Here is a 16,675-nt window from a genome sequence, read left to right as displayed (position 1 = left end):
CACACACGCACACCTCACTTTGAAGTTGTACAAATTGAGAAAAATAAATCGGATGCGGAATGTTGAAGCCACCGTCCTTTCCACGCACGGTTGATAAGCTTGGGGGGGGGGGGGTGGACGAGCACAACGGAACATTGATGGCGTGGCCCTGATACACGTCCGAAATTAACCGTGAGCCATCAGACACGCGGCGTGCCGCGTGACGTCAAGAGCTGGCCCCAATCTCCTTTGCGAGCCCAACTGATGTCCTCGCGAAGATATGCGACGACCGCTCTATCAGGTAAACAGATGTACGTGGCAGGCTTGGCAAGGCCGTGGAGAGCAATGTCACAGCCGTCAGCATGAGGCTTGCGAGCCGCATTTAGCCAGATAATGTCATGTGGTTATCATCATCATCATCAGCCACGGTCAATCCACTGCTGGATGAAGACATGCCCCAAGCCGCCGTCTGGAATGCTCTTCCTTACAATATTAAGAAGCCACTGGAGCTATGCACTTTTAAATCATGTGATTGAAAACGAATTTCTTTAGAACTGATTATTGTTGCGTTTAGTTTGTTGTCCTTCCCCTGCACCTCCAATAAGCACGGTTGGCTATGTAGGTGTGTAAGAAGTTCAACGTACATACCTCCCCTGATCCAGCAATGTAACAATCCGCGTAACTCCTGCATACGAACTGATTTTATCGCTCCATCGACTACTCGGCATCCACTTGGACGCATTACATTCCTTGGCTGCTGATGCATTATTATTCTTGACTATCGGCCATTATCCCCTTCAAGAAATGTGTACCACCAGGCCCACTCAACTTTTCTTCATATTTAACTGCATGTGAATTTCGCTAAAACTTTAAAAGCCTGGTGAGAGAGAGAGAGAGAACACATGCAAGAGAGGCGGTTAAAACTCGTTGGGAACCAGACTCAGGGTAGCGGGGAGCAAGGCGTGCCAGCCTAATTTTACACGCATTTTGACGCGCATCATTCACAAACTAATCACATAATGGGATAAGTGCGATGACGGAAGGAGCGGCTCCTGACGAATTCGGCAAGAACGCGCGAGCGACCCTTTGTCTGCCCGCGACGTTCCGCCGTCTGTGAAGAACACAGGCAGGCAGGCGCGCGTTTTTCTTTACTTTGCAAAAAGTATCCGCCACAATGTGCGTCTCATTGTACCAGTGGGCAAGGCCGTGGAGCCAGCTCTGCCCGGCAGAGGGTGGGGGCACATCGCGACTGGGGGCGGGTGCCAACGGGGCACACGGCGCCTGCTGCTGCGCTTCGCATCGTCATCGCATTGCTGCACAGTCCAGCACCACCACCCCTGCCCCCCCCCCCACAATTTATCTCTGGTTTTCATTTTGGAGGGAATTTTTTCACAAATCAAATCTCAAAACAAACATTTACATTCGCCAGACTGCCTTGCACCAAGTATCCCAAACATGCCCGACAGTAGCTAAATATGTACTGTAGAGAAAGAGAGAGAGAAAAATAACTCTTTTTCAGTACAGTTGTCATTTTTTTCCCTCTCTGCTGCTTCGCTGTTTGCAGTGCATAGCCGCTTTCAGCGGAAGAGAGAGGGGATAACAACCGCGGGGCTATCTGTTGTATGTAACACTGGCAACAAAGTTTAGGGTGGCTCAGAGGTCAAGAACACAGAGCCTGGTCCCGCAGAGAATCGGGGTTCGAATCCCCACGTTTCAACGGTCGTGCACGGGTAGAGTTGGTTCCCGGGTGGAGCGAGAGAATGTTCTCAGCTCCGTCCCCTAGTGCACGTGCATGCAAAAAAGTACTCTCTCTAAATTTGGCGTTACTGTCAATCAAATGAAAGTCTTGCTGTGAGAATGAATTGCTTTGATTGTTAGGTGACAATCTCACAGCAGAGTGTGTGGGACAGTCCGCCCCCTGCTGTTTACAAAGATGAAAGGCCACTTGAAGGATGTTTCAGGAGTAGGCCTGCGGAAAAAAAACATCTATTCCGTGTCTGTTCTCTGAGACACGGGGCGCAGTGCTCTGCGAGATTTCTGAATGGATGCTTCACGCTGGGGCGCGATGTCGAAAGCCAACCTGCAATAGGTTTGGAAAAAGGGCCAAACATTCTACGAATAAATAAAACAGACACAACTAGCATTAACTTGAACATCTGGATGACATATTGCCAAATAAATGATCAACTGTTGGCAAACCAGTACATATTATGATAAAGAGACTCGATTCTGAAATATTAAAAAAAGTACGCGGAAGGTTTTGTAGCTTGTTAAAAACGTATCTTGCTAGTCCAGTAGATGGTTATAAAAAACGTATAGATTGCACTAGTGACTAATAAAACGAGTTAATTGTAAAAGCGCACACGATGTTCCCCATTACAAATTTGGTTCTGGATAAACAGGGCTTTAATCGGCCCAAGGCATTCTGCCAGGCCAAGCTGGGGATGGTGGGGGGGGGATGGTGGGGGGGATGGTGGGGGGGATGGTGGGGGGGTGGAACGCCGCTTGTGGCCACACACGGCCGGAGGGATCGTCCTGGCCGCTGCTGCCGCTCGCGCACCTCAACCCCTTTGACACCAACATACGACGCCGCGGTCTCCGCCACAACCGACACTCCGAGCTTTCCGCGCAGAGTACTGCGGCGGCTCGCGTGAGCAACAACAACAACAACGACTGCGCGCACGCTTCGAGACCACACAGCTCGCCACCGAAGCCCTTATCTCACAACAGCAGCGGCTGACCGTAAACAAGAGCAGTTGAAAAATATTTTGACCATGTTAAGATAGGCACTCAAAGTGGACCAAAAATAAAAATGTTCTCAATCTCACTGCATAGCAGTAACACTTCACAACAAGCACAAACCTAGCGCGGAAACAGAAAGAAAAAAACATTGTTGCGACGATGGATTCGTTCGTGTCAACACGGCTCAGGAATGATTTGACCGCAGCAGCGGTTCTCAACCCGTGAGTCTCGCACCCCCCCCCACCCCCAGGGGGATGCGGACGCCTTTCAGTAGGGGGGGGGGGTACCAGCTGCGGCATGGAGACCGTGCGGGAGAAATTTTGAATGCGAAGAGGGAACGTCAGCAGCACATTGCGGCGACAAAACACGAATACACAACACGAAACTCGTGCCTTAGTAACACCGCATTGACTAGAGGCCTAGGGTGTGTGATGGGGCAGGGGGGGGGGTATGGAAACCAATGGTCCTGATTGGCGGCCGGGTGTCGTACCGAATAAAGCCGAGAACCGCTGGACTACGCGCCGTACCAGTGTGCCGCACAACGCCGAAATCCGACGAGGCGGCACCAATTTTCCTAATTTTAAATGGCGCAACCAAGTGGGGGGCTGGGGGGGCGGGATGGCAGTGAGAGGCCTGCGCGCTGACCGACAACGCAACGGCGCTGCGCTTCTGGGATTAGCGCCGTATATCCCGCGTGGAACCGCATTCCCCCTTGCCAACAGACAAAAATCAATCCCCGCTCGTCCGGCCTCGGCGAGCACGGGCAGCGATAAATCACGGGCGGCCTGCCTCAGCGCGGTGGGCAGCAGCGGTGGGGGCGGCTGGCTGCGGCGCGCAACGTAAAGAGAGGGAACACGGGCGAGGAGGGAAAAGCAGAGACGAAGGGGGCAGGCAAGCGGCTTTATTTATTCGTTTTGCTTTTTTATCGGCACAACGGCACCTGCTACCCGCACCCAGCACGATTCGTGGGCACGCCTTAGAAAGCCTCGGCAAAAAGGGACATCTCCTAAGCGTACGATGCGGCTCGGGAGTTTGTTCTGTTCGCTTGATTCGGACGTAGCTGTTGGAAGCGGGCATCTAAGCTCTTGCAAGCCAAAGGTGAACGAAATAGAAACAATTTCAATAATTTACAAAGAATTGAACAGCTTCACTGATCACAACAGAATACGTGCTTTTACCAAAGTCATTCACAGCAACGTGAATGTTTTTTGTTAAACTGTATTGGATGAATATGTATCGCAGGTGCTATATGGCTTATTACAGCGCAGGACTGAGTGATGATGCCGGTATTGGGCGGAGGCCTTCATCCAGCAGTGGACTGATCACGGCTGGTATGATTAATTTAACATCATTCCGAGTAGAGGGAAATTATTATTTAATGACTGCGGTTTGGGGAATGTTGGCACACGGCATGAGGGAAGTATGATCAGCAGTTTGTGTTTTAGGACTTGGCATGAAGTTGCACAGGCACTGCAGCCTCATCCGCATTGAGTCGAACCAACAGTGCTGTCACGGTGAGAATGGTGGCAATTTAAAGGCTTACTCATATCCACTCTCTCTTGCCACCCACATTAAGGTTCTGGGCAAATCCCCAATTTCGTAAAGTCTCCAAAACCCCAACAACGTTTACTTCCTCCACAAAAATATCACCACACGACCACCATAGTTTATAGAACTTCAGTTTGTATGCGCTAAAAGTAATAGAATTACGTGACACATCCAGCCACCATCACCAGTGTTAAAAAACATTTATTTTCACGATTCTTAAATCGAAGTGACCCTAAATCGTCACGACGATTCATTGGATGGTACGGCGGGAGAGAGTGGTGGCGAGGGCGGGGGTAGGGAATCGTCACGCCCATATTATTTAAATTGTTAATAAAACGTTCAAAATACTCCCTCCAGAGGGCCTTGGGGGGGGGGAAAAGAAAGTTACAGACGAACGACCGTGTCGGACAGAGTCGGAGCAAAGACACGAGGAATCCTCCAACACGGCGCCGACTGAAGGTCACATCACTCATTTCCTTTTCAGAGATATCGGCGGGCGGGCGAGCGAGCGCCGGCGACTCCTGGACGTTCCAGGCCCCTTTCTTCCCAAAACCGTTTGGACAAAGTGCCCGCTTATATGAAGTTGGACAAGCCCCATGGACGGCGAGGCTTGTGTGAAAGCTAAGATTTCAGTTGTAAATGCTTTGTATATTCTTAAGTTTGGTGGAAAGTTACATTTAATGGGTCTCCTTTCTAAACGGGGGTTTTTTCCTCCCCCTCCCAGCATACGACCGAACAGACAGACCTCTTGCCGCGACGCGCTCGGGGTAACACAGCGGGCGCACTGTTCCTCGCCGTCGCGAGGCTTTCAGCGGCGTGACTTTGTGCATGCGCCGAGGCCCCCATTCTTGCTTTCATTTTCAGAGGGCAGCCAACAAAACAGAGCGCCCCCCCCACCCCCCCCTAAACTCCTAGGCCGCTCGGCCGTTCGCTCATTAGACCTTTGAGAGGGAATGTTTGGCATTCCTCCCAAGCGCAGGCGAAACCAAATTAACCCCAGATAAGCCCCAATTTGGGGGCGGGGGAAAAACTGCCGGAGAGCCGGGCCCCGGCTCAGCCTGCCGCGCTTCTCCATGCTTTTTTGGCTGCCTCCTCCGCGCTCGCACGATGGCCGGGGTTGTAACCGCCGCCTGTTTACGGACCCAAAGCGTGTGCCGAAAACTTTGAACGTGAGATTAAACTTTAGCTGGGCAAGTCTTTTTTAAAAATGTAATTCGATTGGTAACCGTTTGCCTGCGATCAAATCACCCTGAGTAGGCCCGATCTTGGAAGCGAAGGATTATTCGAGCCTGGTTAGTCTTTGGATTTACGACCGTAAGCGGCTTGCCAGGTGTTGTAGGCATTTGGCTGTGAGGTAGCCAGGAAGGAGAGTCTTGAGACTCGGTCAGGCTTTCCTGGGTCCATAATTGATACGATCATAATGTTGTTGCATATATCAGTGTTAAAATTGGCGCTATGCTGTTGTACTGCATGTTTTGGTGCCACCACTCTCATAATACCGACTAAGGAACAAGAAACCAAATGGTGAATTTGAGAACTTGAAATGGAGCAATACCAGGAAGTGACATTGCCCCGAGAGAAGCAAACGATGGCATTTTGAGTGTGGTAACGATAGAAGGGACTTTCACTGCACCGAGAGACCCAATGTGTCATCAACAATCCATTGTAAATGACTGTAAAATAAAGTCTCGACAAAAACAACCCACCCTTCCCAGTTAAACACGACTCTGTAAACGACGCTCCCGTAACCAACAAAGACATCATCAACGCACGTTCACGCCGGTTCCCCCTTTAATGTGAATGAATTCCCACGTTTTGCCGCATCGGCTTTGACGCACTTTTTTTTTTAATTTGATACCTTTGAGTCTGACCGACATCAACATGGCCAGGGTTACATTACAGGATTGGCTAAGAACACCCTTTGGGGGGAGTCGTCGCATGCCGCAGACAGATACAAAACCACTGGGACAGAGTTATTATATTCCCGACGTAACCTGCCTTAAAAGGACCCTGCAGTTACACGTCTGGAGCAGGGCAACAACGTTCACCGGCTCGCCCCGTTCTCGCTTCGCGCCACTCGTTAACACAACACGTGTCGCCAAAAGCCCACTCGTTAATAATATGACGATGATTTGCATTTGATAGAGCGCCCTAGTCCGTCAGCTAGGTAACGATCACCAGGAGTCTGTTGGAACGTACGCAACCCTGTACACGATAACCAGGCACCGAGCACACGCACACGCCCACCGACGCACCTGTAGTAGCGCGACTGCAGGTAGGTGGAGCACACGGCCTTGGACACGTGGCTCGCCGACCCAAAGTCGATGACCTTCACGCGGAACGGCTGGCGCGTCGGGTCCACCAGCATGATGTTCTCGGGCTTCAGGTCGGCGTGGATGAGCCCCAGGCTCTTGAGCTTGGCGAGCGCCGTCGCCACCTGCTGCAGCACGGGCCGCACGTGGCCCAGCGCAAGCGGCCGGAATTTGTTCCGCTTGAGGAAGTCGTAGAGGTTCTGCTCCAGCATCTCGAAGACGAGGCAGGTGTGGCCGCGGTGCTGGAAGCACTCGTGCGCGCGCACAAAGTTGTGCTCGTCGGCGTTCTCCGAGCTGAGCCGCGCCAGGATGCCCACCTCCACCTGGCCCTGGCGCGCGTAAGACGGGTGGCTCTTAAGGATTTTGACGGCGACCACCTCGCTCGTGCCGCGCTTCCAGCACTTCACCACCTGCCCGAATGTGCCGCGCCCCAGGAACTCCAGCACCTCGTAGCTGTTGGTCATGGAGCGCAGCACCTCGTGCTGCACCAGCTGGTAGTCCCCGTCGCCGCCCGACGACGACCCGCCGTGGTTGTTGGCCTTGGCGTTGGTGTTGCCGCCGCCGGCGGCGACGGCCGCGGCGTTCGTGGTGGGCGCCATCGTCACGTTGCTGCCCACAAGCATGGGGGCGGCCGCCGCCACGGCGGCAGTGGGCGGCAGCTCCTCCACGATCTGCACGCTGCCCGCGTCGTTGTTCGCGTTGGCGGCGGTGGTCGTCGCGTTGCCGCCGGCTGCGTTGTTGCCGGCGCCGCCACCGGCGCCGCCGTTGCCGCCGCCGCCGCCGTCGTTGCCCGGCTCGCCGTCGACCCCCTCGCTACTCCTGCGCTTGAGGACGCATCGCTGGTACGTGTCGAGCAGGTTCAATGTTGTTCGCCGGGCGATGCCGCCGCCGCTAGCGCCGCCGCTGGCGCTGCCCCCGGCGCCGGCCGCTGTCCCGGCTGCCCCGCCACTAGCGCCGACAACGGCGGCGGTGGCCGCGGAAGTCGCGACGGCGCCCGGGAAGATCAGGCTCTGCTCGTAAGCGGCGTGGCTGCCAACAGCGGCGGTGGCGGCGACCGCGGCGGAAGAAGCGGCGGCAGGGGCGGCGTAGGCCTTCGCACTGTGCCGGCTGCTGCGGTGGTGAGCGTTGCTGTGGCTCTGCTGGTGCAAGTGGTGGTGGTGGTGGTGGTGCTGTCGGCTGCGCTGGCTGTGCTGATGCGAGTAGGCAGAGGTCTTTCCGTCATGGTAGACGCAGCTGCTGGGTTCCAGTTTCAGCTTCTTCACACTGCAGAAGGCACTGGATTGAGGCTGAGGTGGAGAGAAGACTTGCATCTGAGAGGCCATACCTGCGGCGGAGTGGAGAGGGGACGGGCGCGATGGGAACAAACGAAGAATATGTAAGTGGTACGTCTTCATCATCTGTGCAGCCCCAGCAAGCTTCTTGTGAAACACAATGCGGAAGCTCTAATGGGCTTATACTGTTCGAGCAAGTGCACACAGACACACACGTACGCGTGGAACACGCTGAAAGGAGCAAAGTGGTCGCTCCCTGTGGGAAGAAACTAAAAGCATGAAAGCGGCACGTCAGAGACATAAGTTAAAATTATTGTGGCACCCTAAAGCAGGGAAAAATCGAAGCGGCGTTGTTGAGAGGAAATCACTGCAGGGCAGTGCTCCCAACCCCCCCACCGCCTTCACAGGTTCCGCTTAGCACGAGGTTTGTGGTTAGAGACAGCTGTCTGACCACCGAGCAAAGCTTGTCGACAAGAATAAGCGCGCACGCAATCGCGAGCGCCGGGCACGAACGCGGCCACGCGGCTGCAGCCAGAATAAAGGGGAGAGGGGAGGAGATACGGAGGATGAGGACGAGGAGGAGGAGGGCAAGCAGCCGCAGGGAGCCCAGATTCCAATTCCAATTAGACGGAGATTAAACAGACTGATGGACAACGGCAAGCGAGCAATTGCTGTATCCGTCCTCTCCGCGGACGTTAATGCAATGCCTTGCTACGCTTTCAAATTGAAGGTCGTCGGCGTCAGGAATTGTACGGCAGAATTAGGCTTAGGAGTTCTTACGGCATCGCGTGTAACTCATTAGAATGCGCCCGGCACATTTGATTTGGTTGGACGCTGAAAAAAAAGAAATAAATAATTCACAATTGTTTCCAAATTTCGTTATACAGCGATTTTACCAGAGCAATAACAATGAATAATGCAGCACGAAAATAAATGGGCCAGCTGTGAACGGACGTGACAAACAATTCCAGGAATGCTTGCAACATTACCCCCGTGTAGGGGTGGGTGTTGGGGGGTGTGCTGCTCGCTATCGTATAAAGAAAAACACACCAAGCCGATTTCTAATCGGCCGCGAATGAATTAACCAGGTGCAGCGTAAACTCGGAATGGGACCACGCCGCCACTGGGTCTCCGCGTCTGCCCGCTGTCCTCGGAGGACGCCGCTAATGGAGCCGAGCTGTGCGGAGACGTGAACCGCAGGGGATAGCAGCCTCGGCCTGGCGCAGGAAATTAAAAGACAAATTCATTTCTTCCTCTCCCTCTACTCCCACTACCCGCCCCCAACTTTGTTTTCGTAGTGGGAGGATCGCCGCTGCATCTCACGGGAGAGGGGGAAGCTCCCTGGGCTCCCAGCTATTGTCTCCCGGCTTTAAGGAACACGGACACTTCCTCGTAACAACGTAAGCAACAATGATCCAAATTATCACGCGATCATTTCATTGAGGTATCAAGATACCATTATGAGTGTTACTTTGTTGAGAAGACAATGGATTAAATTGCACCTGACAGAGGAATGTGGAATTCCCATTACTGCCTTAGCCACGCAAGAGCACGGCGCTAATTTGGCCCGGCGCTTTGCAGGGAAGGGTTTTTTTTTATTCCGCATTAATTTTTTTTTATCCACAACCCGCTGGGCTGAGATTGGCAGGAGATGGCAAGACAGCAAGTGGGGTGTTGGTGAACCCATCTGAGTGCCATTTCCTCATGCATTCGTTTTCTTAGTGTAATCCCACACACAATACACTTGCTCATTAATCCGACACGCAAAACCCTGAAAAGGGTCATGAGACTTAGTGAGTGAGGCTTCGTGGATTAAAATGCAGCACTATTATTTTAATAACATTCCTTTAAGAAAAGAGACACCGGTTAATAACGTAAAAGATTCTGCTTCGAACAGACAAATGGATTTACTGAGGGGGGCTGGGTGTTGGCACAGTGCTTGCTTGGTACACGACACTGCAAACCTGGGTTTGCTTCCTGGTCACAGATAACATCGGTGGGGACTGAAATCCGAACCAATCCTGGGTCTCCCGCCAGCTCCCGGTCCTTCACCAATGCACAATGCCCAACTTGGTGCAGTCTGGTCAAATACACCCCCCACTGCCAAAGTGGCACGAGGTCTCCATCCAGCAGCTGACTGACAAAAGGGCCACAAATGAGTGTTATGCTTAAGGATACGCTGACACCCTCACATACCAGATTGCTCACAATTTGCAAACAATGTTAACTGTACCCCATCAAGAAAATGCTCAACACTGACGGAGGCCTTCATCCAGGGCTGTAAAAAATGTTTAGCCCCCGTCAAAAACGAAATTAAGTCGCGAGGGAAACGCTCCACGCGCCCCTGCCTCTTGTGCCGCTCCGCTGGCTTCGGCGAGGAGGTTTTTGTTTGCTCATGGCGAGGGCCAACGGACGGGTCCGGCTGTGGCCACCCACCCCCCCGCCTCCGCCCAGCGCACCTCGGCACCTGCTGGGCCCCCGTCACCGGTTCCCATGGCAACGGCGAAGCTAATCCCATTTCCGTACAACTCCCCACGCTTTCCACGGCCTGGTCTGCGGAGGCATGGGGGGGGGGAGCTCACTCTCTGCAGGCGAGAGGACGGGCTGGGGGGCGGGGAGCCAGCGAGGCGGGCGGAAAAAGAGGACGCAGTGAAACACTTAATTAACCGATTGATTTACAATCCGCTGTTGGATGAAGGCCTCGCCGTGATGTGGGGGCCGTTGGCGGAAGGTGACATCATGTGAAGTACCAGGGGCATTTTGGGATCTGCTTATATTCACTCTTGTTTCGCAAACGGCACAAGAGAAACAGGTAAAATCCCCTAATTGTGGAAAGTTACCAAACCCAACAGCAATCATCACCTCCCCAAAACCATTCCTGCGCAACCAAAACTTTACGGACCATTGTCGTGAAACCACTGCTGGATAGACTTCTCCACAACGTGATGGTCGTGGGAGTTTGACTGACCATACTTTATTGCGCTTCGTCAGTGGAGGTTGGTGAACGGACGGGGGAAGTGGAACCCAGGATTGGTTCAGATATCATTTACTGCTGCTGCTGCTAAACGAGGCCGAGAATCGAACTCGGGTAATTCCACTCTGGTGTGATCATACCGGAACGCTTTTGCTGCTGGGCCTTCGTAAAAACTACATTCCGGATAATCAATTTTTTTTCCATTTCTTAACTGGAGTCCAGTCATGTGGAGTTTGTGTTATGAAGAGTTGCCACCTCCCTATTCTTCTTCTTCAACAGATGTGATGTTTGTTTTGCGAGCGTATGAGAGATTTTCTTTTTCATGAACGTTAACTTGTCTAAACGCTTAATACGGAGCCATCTCCTCCCATGGCTTGAACTCGGGGCATGCGATACAAAACAAACTGGAAGGGGGCAGGGGGCGGTTAGAGGGTGGGGGGGGGGAGCTGAAGGGGTGCGGCAGGCAAAAAACGTTAACTATGGTTGATGTTTTAAGTCCTCATTTCTGGAATGCGAATCCCAGGCCCCCCTCCGCACTTTGATCAGCTGCAGGCTGTCTTTACTGGAGCATGGCTAAGCCGTGCGCCTCTCCTCCCACTTACCAACCCTGCTTGAACTCAGCAGCAGACAAACTACGCGGCAGCGGCGGCGGTCTCTACGCGATTAAACAACGAGGAGGAGGAAGAGTTGCCCGTTCTGTTTGGCCGGCCTGCTAAATAATCCCGCACGCAAACAGCGGAGGGGTATTTTTTTTCCACGGTTGTCATTTTACCCCAGAAGTTTAAATGGGTTGAGTGTGGCGAGTCAAAATGTGGGTGCTGCCACCTCTTCCGAAGACATCTGACCAGCGTCCACGACGAGTAGGCCAAATACCCTTCAGTGCAGGCCCGTCCATCGACAGAGGTGTTAACAGGCAATTGTCGGGATGCACCTTTACTATACAGCACCAATTGTCCTGTCGACATCGCGTGAGAATTCGTTCTGAACTCAGAATAGCCCACGGAAGTAGATATCACAAAATACCTCTGAAATCCTTCCACGTGACACAGTACAGGGCAGCAATTTCCAACCCGCTCTGCCATTAGGGTAATGTTCAAACTGATATTTAATTCTGGGAATTGGAATTCAGACAAATTAAGTGACAAACCAAATTAAGCATGATGGGTTTGTATGAGCAGTCATTGGCGATCGGGCTGAGACTGTTAACCCACTGCACTTAAAACCCCACATTTAATTACAGGCTATTCTCGCCGGGATTCGAACTCGTGGCCTCAGCGGTGCCGGCTCAGCACTCTGACCTCTGAGCCACGCGGCCACCTCACACCAACATTGGTGGCGTTTGATATTGCCCAGTCTCCCGCAAATACATTAGCGTAATCTGGGTGGCTTTAACGAGCAGGTGTGATAAAATTAATCAAACCGCTGATACAAATAATTTTCTGCAAATTGCACTACAAACCGGCAGGGTTGATTATCATCAGTCAGTGCTGACACTTCCCTGTTGTCTTCCTCAACAAAGCATGAAGAACTGCCTTCCCTGCACAATAAAAAGAAAGAAATCAATTAATTCCATCAGCGCTTTTTTTGTGCGCTGCCACGGGCGCTGCATAGCTAATTAGTAATTACCGGCCCGCACCCTAAGGGAAGGAAATAAAATTTGATTAAACGCGTCTCAGGCACAACAACACGATGGCGCCGTCCATCACTGCCACCGCCACCACTGCCACGCACACAAAATGTTCATTTGTGCTCCAGTACTTAAGCTGCTCCTAAATCAAAACATAGAAAATTCGGAGCGCTTGACATGCCGTCTCTCTCTACACAACCTTCGATTCGTGCCAGTGGCAGCATCAGAAGCGACATCGCAGTTCTGTCAAGTTCTTACTCACTGGCAACCACGCGAGTAATAGGAATCCAATTTGAAAAGACTCCGAAGTTCCACGAAAAAAAACTCCTTCCTGGTGTAGTTAGCGGTAATATTATTTTTCACGCGCGTCTCTCTCTCCGCGCACGGTCAGAGTGGAAGCCCTGTGCGTCAGTTTCCCACAACGTGTTTGTGTGCGCGATTCATCAAGGTTGTCATGTCCGCCCTTCCCTGCCAGAAACATGCAAATAGAGACAATGGGAATATTCGCCCGCGCGCGCGCGCACGCACGCACGCCAGAGAGAGAACGCCCTCGCTGCGCCGCGGACATGTCCTCAATACGTCCGTGCGTAATTGCAAGGAAAACGACGTCAACCCCGTCGCACATTGCTCGCGAAAACCCAAAAAACCCAACGCGTTCTGCTTTCACAGTGGCGCATTCAGCCGGCCATCGCTATCGTTAAGACCTTGCAGAGGTAGTGTGTCTATTGTTACATTGGGGATTAAATGAAGCATAAATCCACGTACTGTACTTGTAAGCCTCTTTGCTCAAGAACACTAGTAACTTAATCCTGTCTTATACATTACAATAATTACAACAATGACCTTTATCCATCAAATCCTCAGCGAGTCTGAAAATTATGTTTTCAAGAGGGTCCTGTGGCAGTGATATGTTTGGCCAATTGCAGAAAAGAGTGGCATACAGTGGAAGAAAAACAGAGCACCCAGAATGAAAGCATATGGGTATGGTGGGGTTGCACTTAAAACCTTGCACAGATGGTTACAATAATCCGTTGGTGTACTGACATCTCATGGCCACCTCACAGCTCAAGCCTCCAATACCTGACATTGCCAGAAAAGTCTCCCTACTAACCAGACTCAAATCCCTGCTTAGCTTTCATGACGTGATGAGATAGGGCGCATTCAGGGTGATATGGTCTCGCCACCCAATGTTGAAGGTTGTACTCAAGCCCAGGGACCCAGGTCCACCTCGTAAGAGCTGTGCTGTTTATACATGACCTCACCTGGCTTCTGCATTAAGGATTCTCTCTGCGCAGTTGCACGTGCTTCGGATTGAGTGTTTGAGTGAATTTAAATGGCTTGTGTAACGCGTGGCGGTACAGCACGTCTAAGCATGCTGTTCCACGGGGACACGGACACACACGCGTACCAACGCACACGCGGCCCCGCTGTCCTACCCACCTGCACACCTTTACAAAAAAGCCACAACAAGCAAGCAAAAAAAATGTTGCAAACCGCGTGCCTGCCATCAGTCAACGTGAGCAAATTAGGTCCTCCACTGCCCAGCCAACCACCACTGTTCCCAGTTTATCACCAACAAATGAATCAGCACTTTCGGATGAACTCGGCATGAAACCCAAAAAAAGCCTCCTTCTCCTCCCTTTCTTGGGAATGCCATCTGACCTCCTTCTCTGCATGAGTAACAATCCCGCAGAGAGGTTACGTGGCACTTAAAGAATTCCAGCCCGGATAGGATGTTTATGAGATGTCGTGCGTGCGCGCGCTCGGCCCAATTGCGCAGCCGCCGCATATTTTCCTTCGTTTCTTTCCCGTGCCGAGAGACGCTACTTGTGCTTATAACACTGATAATAAACGATTATTTAATAGGCCAGATTAATCACAGCGGACCCCAGCACGAAAACACCAAACGGTTAATTGTTTGTTTTTGGCTTGAAGCGCAAAACTCATACAACAAACCCAGGAACGAGACTTTTACATTCTCTTGCAGCAATGCAGAACCTAATGATTTTAATTAAATTCAGGACGTGTTTATCAGTATGCGGTTAACAATACGCAACAGCAGAATGCCAATTACATCGTTAATATGGTTTCTCGCAACAAAAGCGCTGAAACAATTACCTCATGCACTTAAATACGAGCTTACTTGATGCCTCCTTTCCTATGCCAGAGGATTTATAAGCCTTCACCTAAAATGTAATAAATCCATTGTTCCCTAAGCAATGCGAATCAACAAACTAAGCTGTTCCCTTTAGGGTAAATTGAAATATATTCAACTGAACAGAGTAATTTTCCCAACACACTTGCACAAAGGCAAATGTCCCTCGTGGACTGTTAAGACTGTTGGAGGAATGTCACTTCGCAAGCACCTATCAAGACCGGCACTGTGCACGTGGAAAAGTTGTAGACAGCACTGTGCCTGGCCACCTTTGTCTCCCTATTGCCCAAGACAGGTCCAGCCTACGCTGGGATTCCAATGAAAATCACTGGGTCCACATCTCAGTGGGTGAACTATGCACCATTGCTCGAAACTTTCAATAAAAACCGCCGCCATTCGCCACTAAGCGGCAGTGACATCACCACAGCGCTTGTGCCAAGCTAGGTGCACTTTGAGGCCTTCACGTGAAGCATTGAAGGGTTTCGCTGGCAGGTCGTGTGATAGACCCAGGTGGTATGGGTTAACCGACTGATATGACTGGCAGATGCACCACCTGTGTTCACCACTGTGCCAACTCTTTCACACACACACACAGCAGTGTCTCGAAAGCAGGGGTGGGGAGCCTGCAGTCATTGCACAGGGTCCACAGCTTCTTCACAGGCCTATCACTTTGAAGCCGCCCACCGTGGTTATGTATCTGTCAGTAACAGCGACATAGGCGCACTAATCGGATACAAGAGGGGAATATTTTCTGCCTGGCAACAACACCGCGTTTCTAATTTTAGCGTGCCCAATCACTTCCGTCACTGCACGGGCCTCTTGCAGTGACGGAAGCAACCGAGAGGTGTGTGTGTGTGTTAGTATGGTCCCACCAAAGGTATTTGAAAGTTCTATTTGGCAATGGCTAACATCAGTGGCGAGTGATGTCTCAACAAAGTTATCGCCATCCCTCCTCTTCACCGACCCGCACTGACCAGTGCGAAGTATTGTCAAATAAAAAAACCTCCATAACCAACATGGTGTGGGCAAGGCCTTCATCCATTGGTGGATTGAGAATGGATGGAATTATTTCCTTTTTTTCAGCTCTCCAGTCAGGAAAGGGTTCCGCACCCGCGCTCCAAAGGCCACACAAATACCGAGGGTTATGCAGGGAGCCGCGCTGAGCTAGAGGCCTCACGGAGGAGCAAACACGAAGGGGATGCTGCAATCGTCGGGTGAATGAGGGTTCTGTTGGGAGACGTGCAGCTGCAACACACAGGCCGAGCATGACGAAAGCACGGCATTTTCATCATCGCAACCAGCATTCTGCCGAACAAAAGATAAAATCAGCAACTTCCAACGGCCTGAGAAAACAATTCCTGAGCGAGCGAACCCAAGGCCTGTGAATGCATTTTCGTGCAACAGAGGCCAAGTAGATTTTTTTTTCCCCTCTTGTGCAGCATACTAATTTAATTATTGAACGTGATGTCTTTGTCTCTAGGGCAGATTCTACGCTGCTCCGACAAACGCAGGAATGGCTTTCGGGAGCGTATTTGAAAAAGTATTGTTACCACGGAAAAAATCTGCCATTTACGGAGCAATGCGGGAAACATGCTGCATCGTAGTGCGGTACAGTTAGTTAGTGAAGATATCAATGCGCCGCCAACCACACCGCTCACGTTGCTTGTGTCGCCCGAGATGAAATTAGAGCCGATTTTTTTTTTGGTGTGCGGTATTTGTTAATTCCACCAAGAATCAAGGAAATAACAGGCAGGCTGCACTAATCTCGAAACAAAGATTTAACGGCCGGAGCCAAACACGTATTGACTGTACGAGCACCGTGCGGTGTTGACTAGCGGCAAGTCAACTAAATGAGAGGCTCAGGCAGGCTGATAAAAATGATGGCGAGGGACAGACTTAGGCACCGTAGATAAAGGGTAATCGAACCATTCTGGCCATATAATCTTCGGCAACAACAACAAAATATATCGCCTGCAGTTAATCGAAGAGCAGAGGAGGGCAGCTGCGGCTGCTGCTACGTTCGAGGCAAATGATCTTTAGTGCCCAGTATCTCAAGCTGCAGATCGG

General features: G+C 51.6%; 1 protein-coding gene across 3 annotated transcripts in view; it reads right to left on the bottom strand.

Moving 5' to 3' along the window:
• The window catches only part of LOC144933944 (homeodomain-interacting protein kinase 2-like), a 60,532-nt gene that overhangs the window by 34,959 nt on the left and 8,898 nt on the right, over positions 1-16,675 (bottom strand). For all 3 annotated transcript variants that reach the window (XM_078859281.1, XM_078859280.1, XM_078859279.1), the window contains exon 2: positions 6,525-7,905. In XM_078859281.1, coding sequence (XP_078715407.1) covers positions 6,525-7,903 — 1,379 coding nt within the window. In that variant the 5' untranslated portion in view covers positions 7,904-7,905. The remainder of the gene's footprint in view (positions 1-6,524; positions 7,906-16,675) is intronic.

This window comes from Lampetra fluviatilis, chromosome 8 (assembly GCF_964198595.1).
Source record: "Lampetra fluviatilis chromosome 8, kcLamFluv1.1, whole genome shotgun sequence".
Taxonomy (NCBI): Eukaryota; Metazoa; Chordata; class Hyperoartia; order Petromyzontiformes; family Petromyzontidae; genus Lampetra; species Lampetra fluviatilis.
The sequence above is the reverse complement of the archived record's forward strand: the minus strand, read 5'-3'. Positions and strand labels throughout refer to the sequence as shown.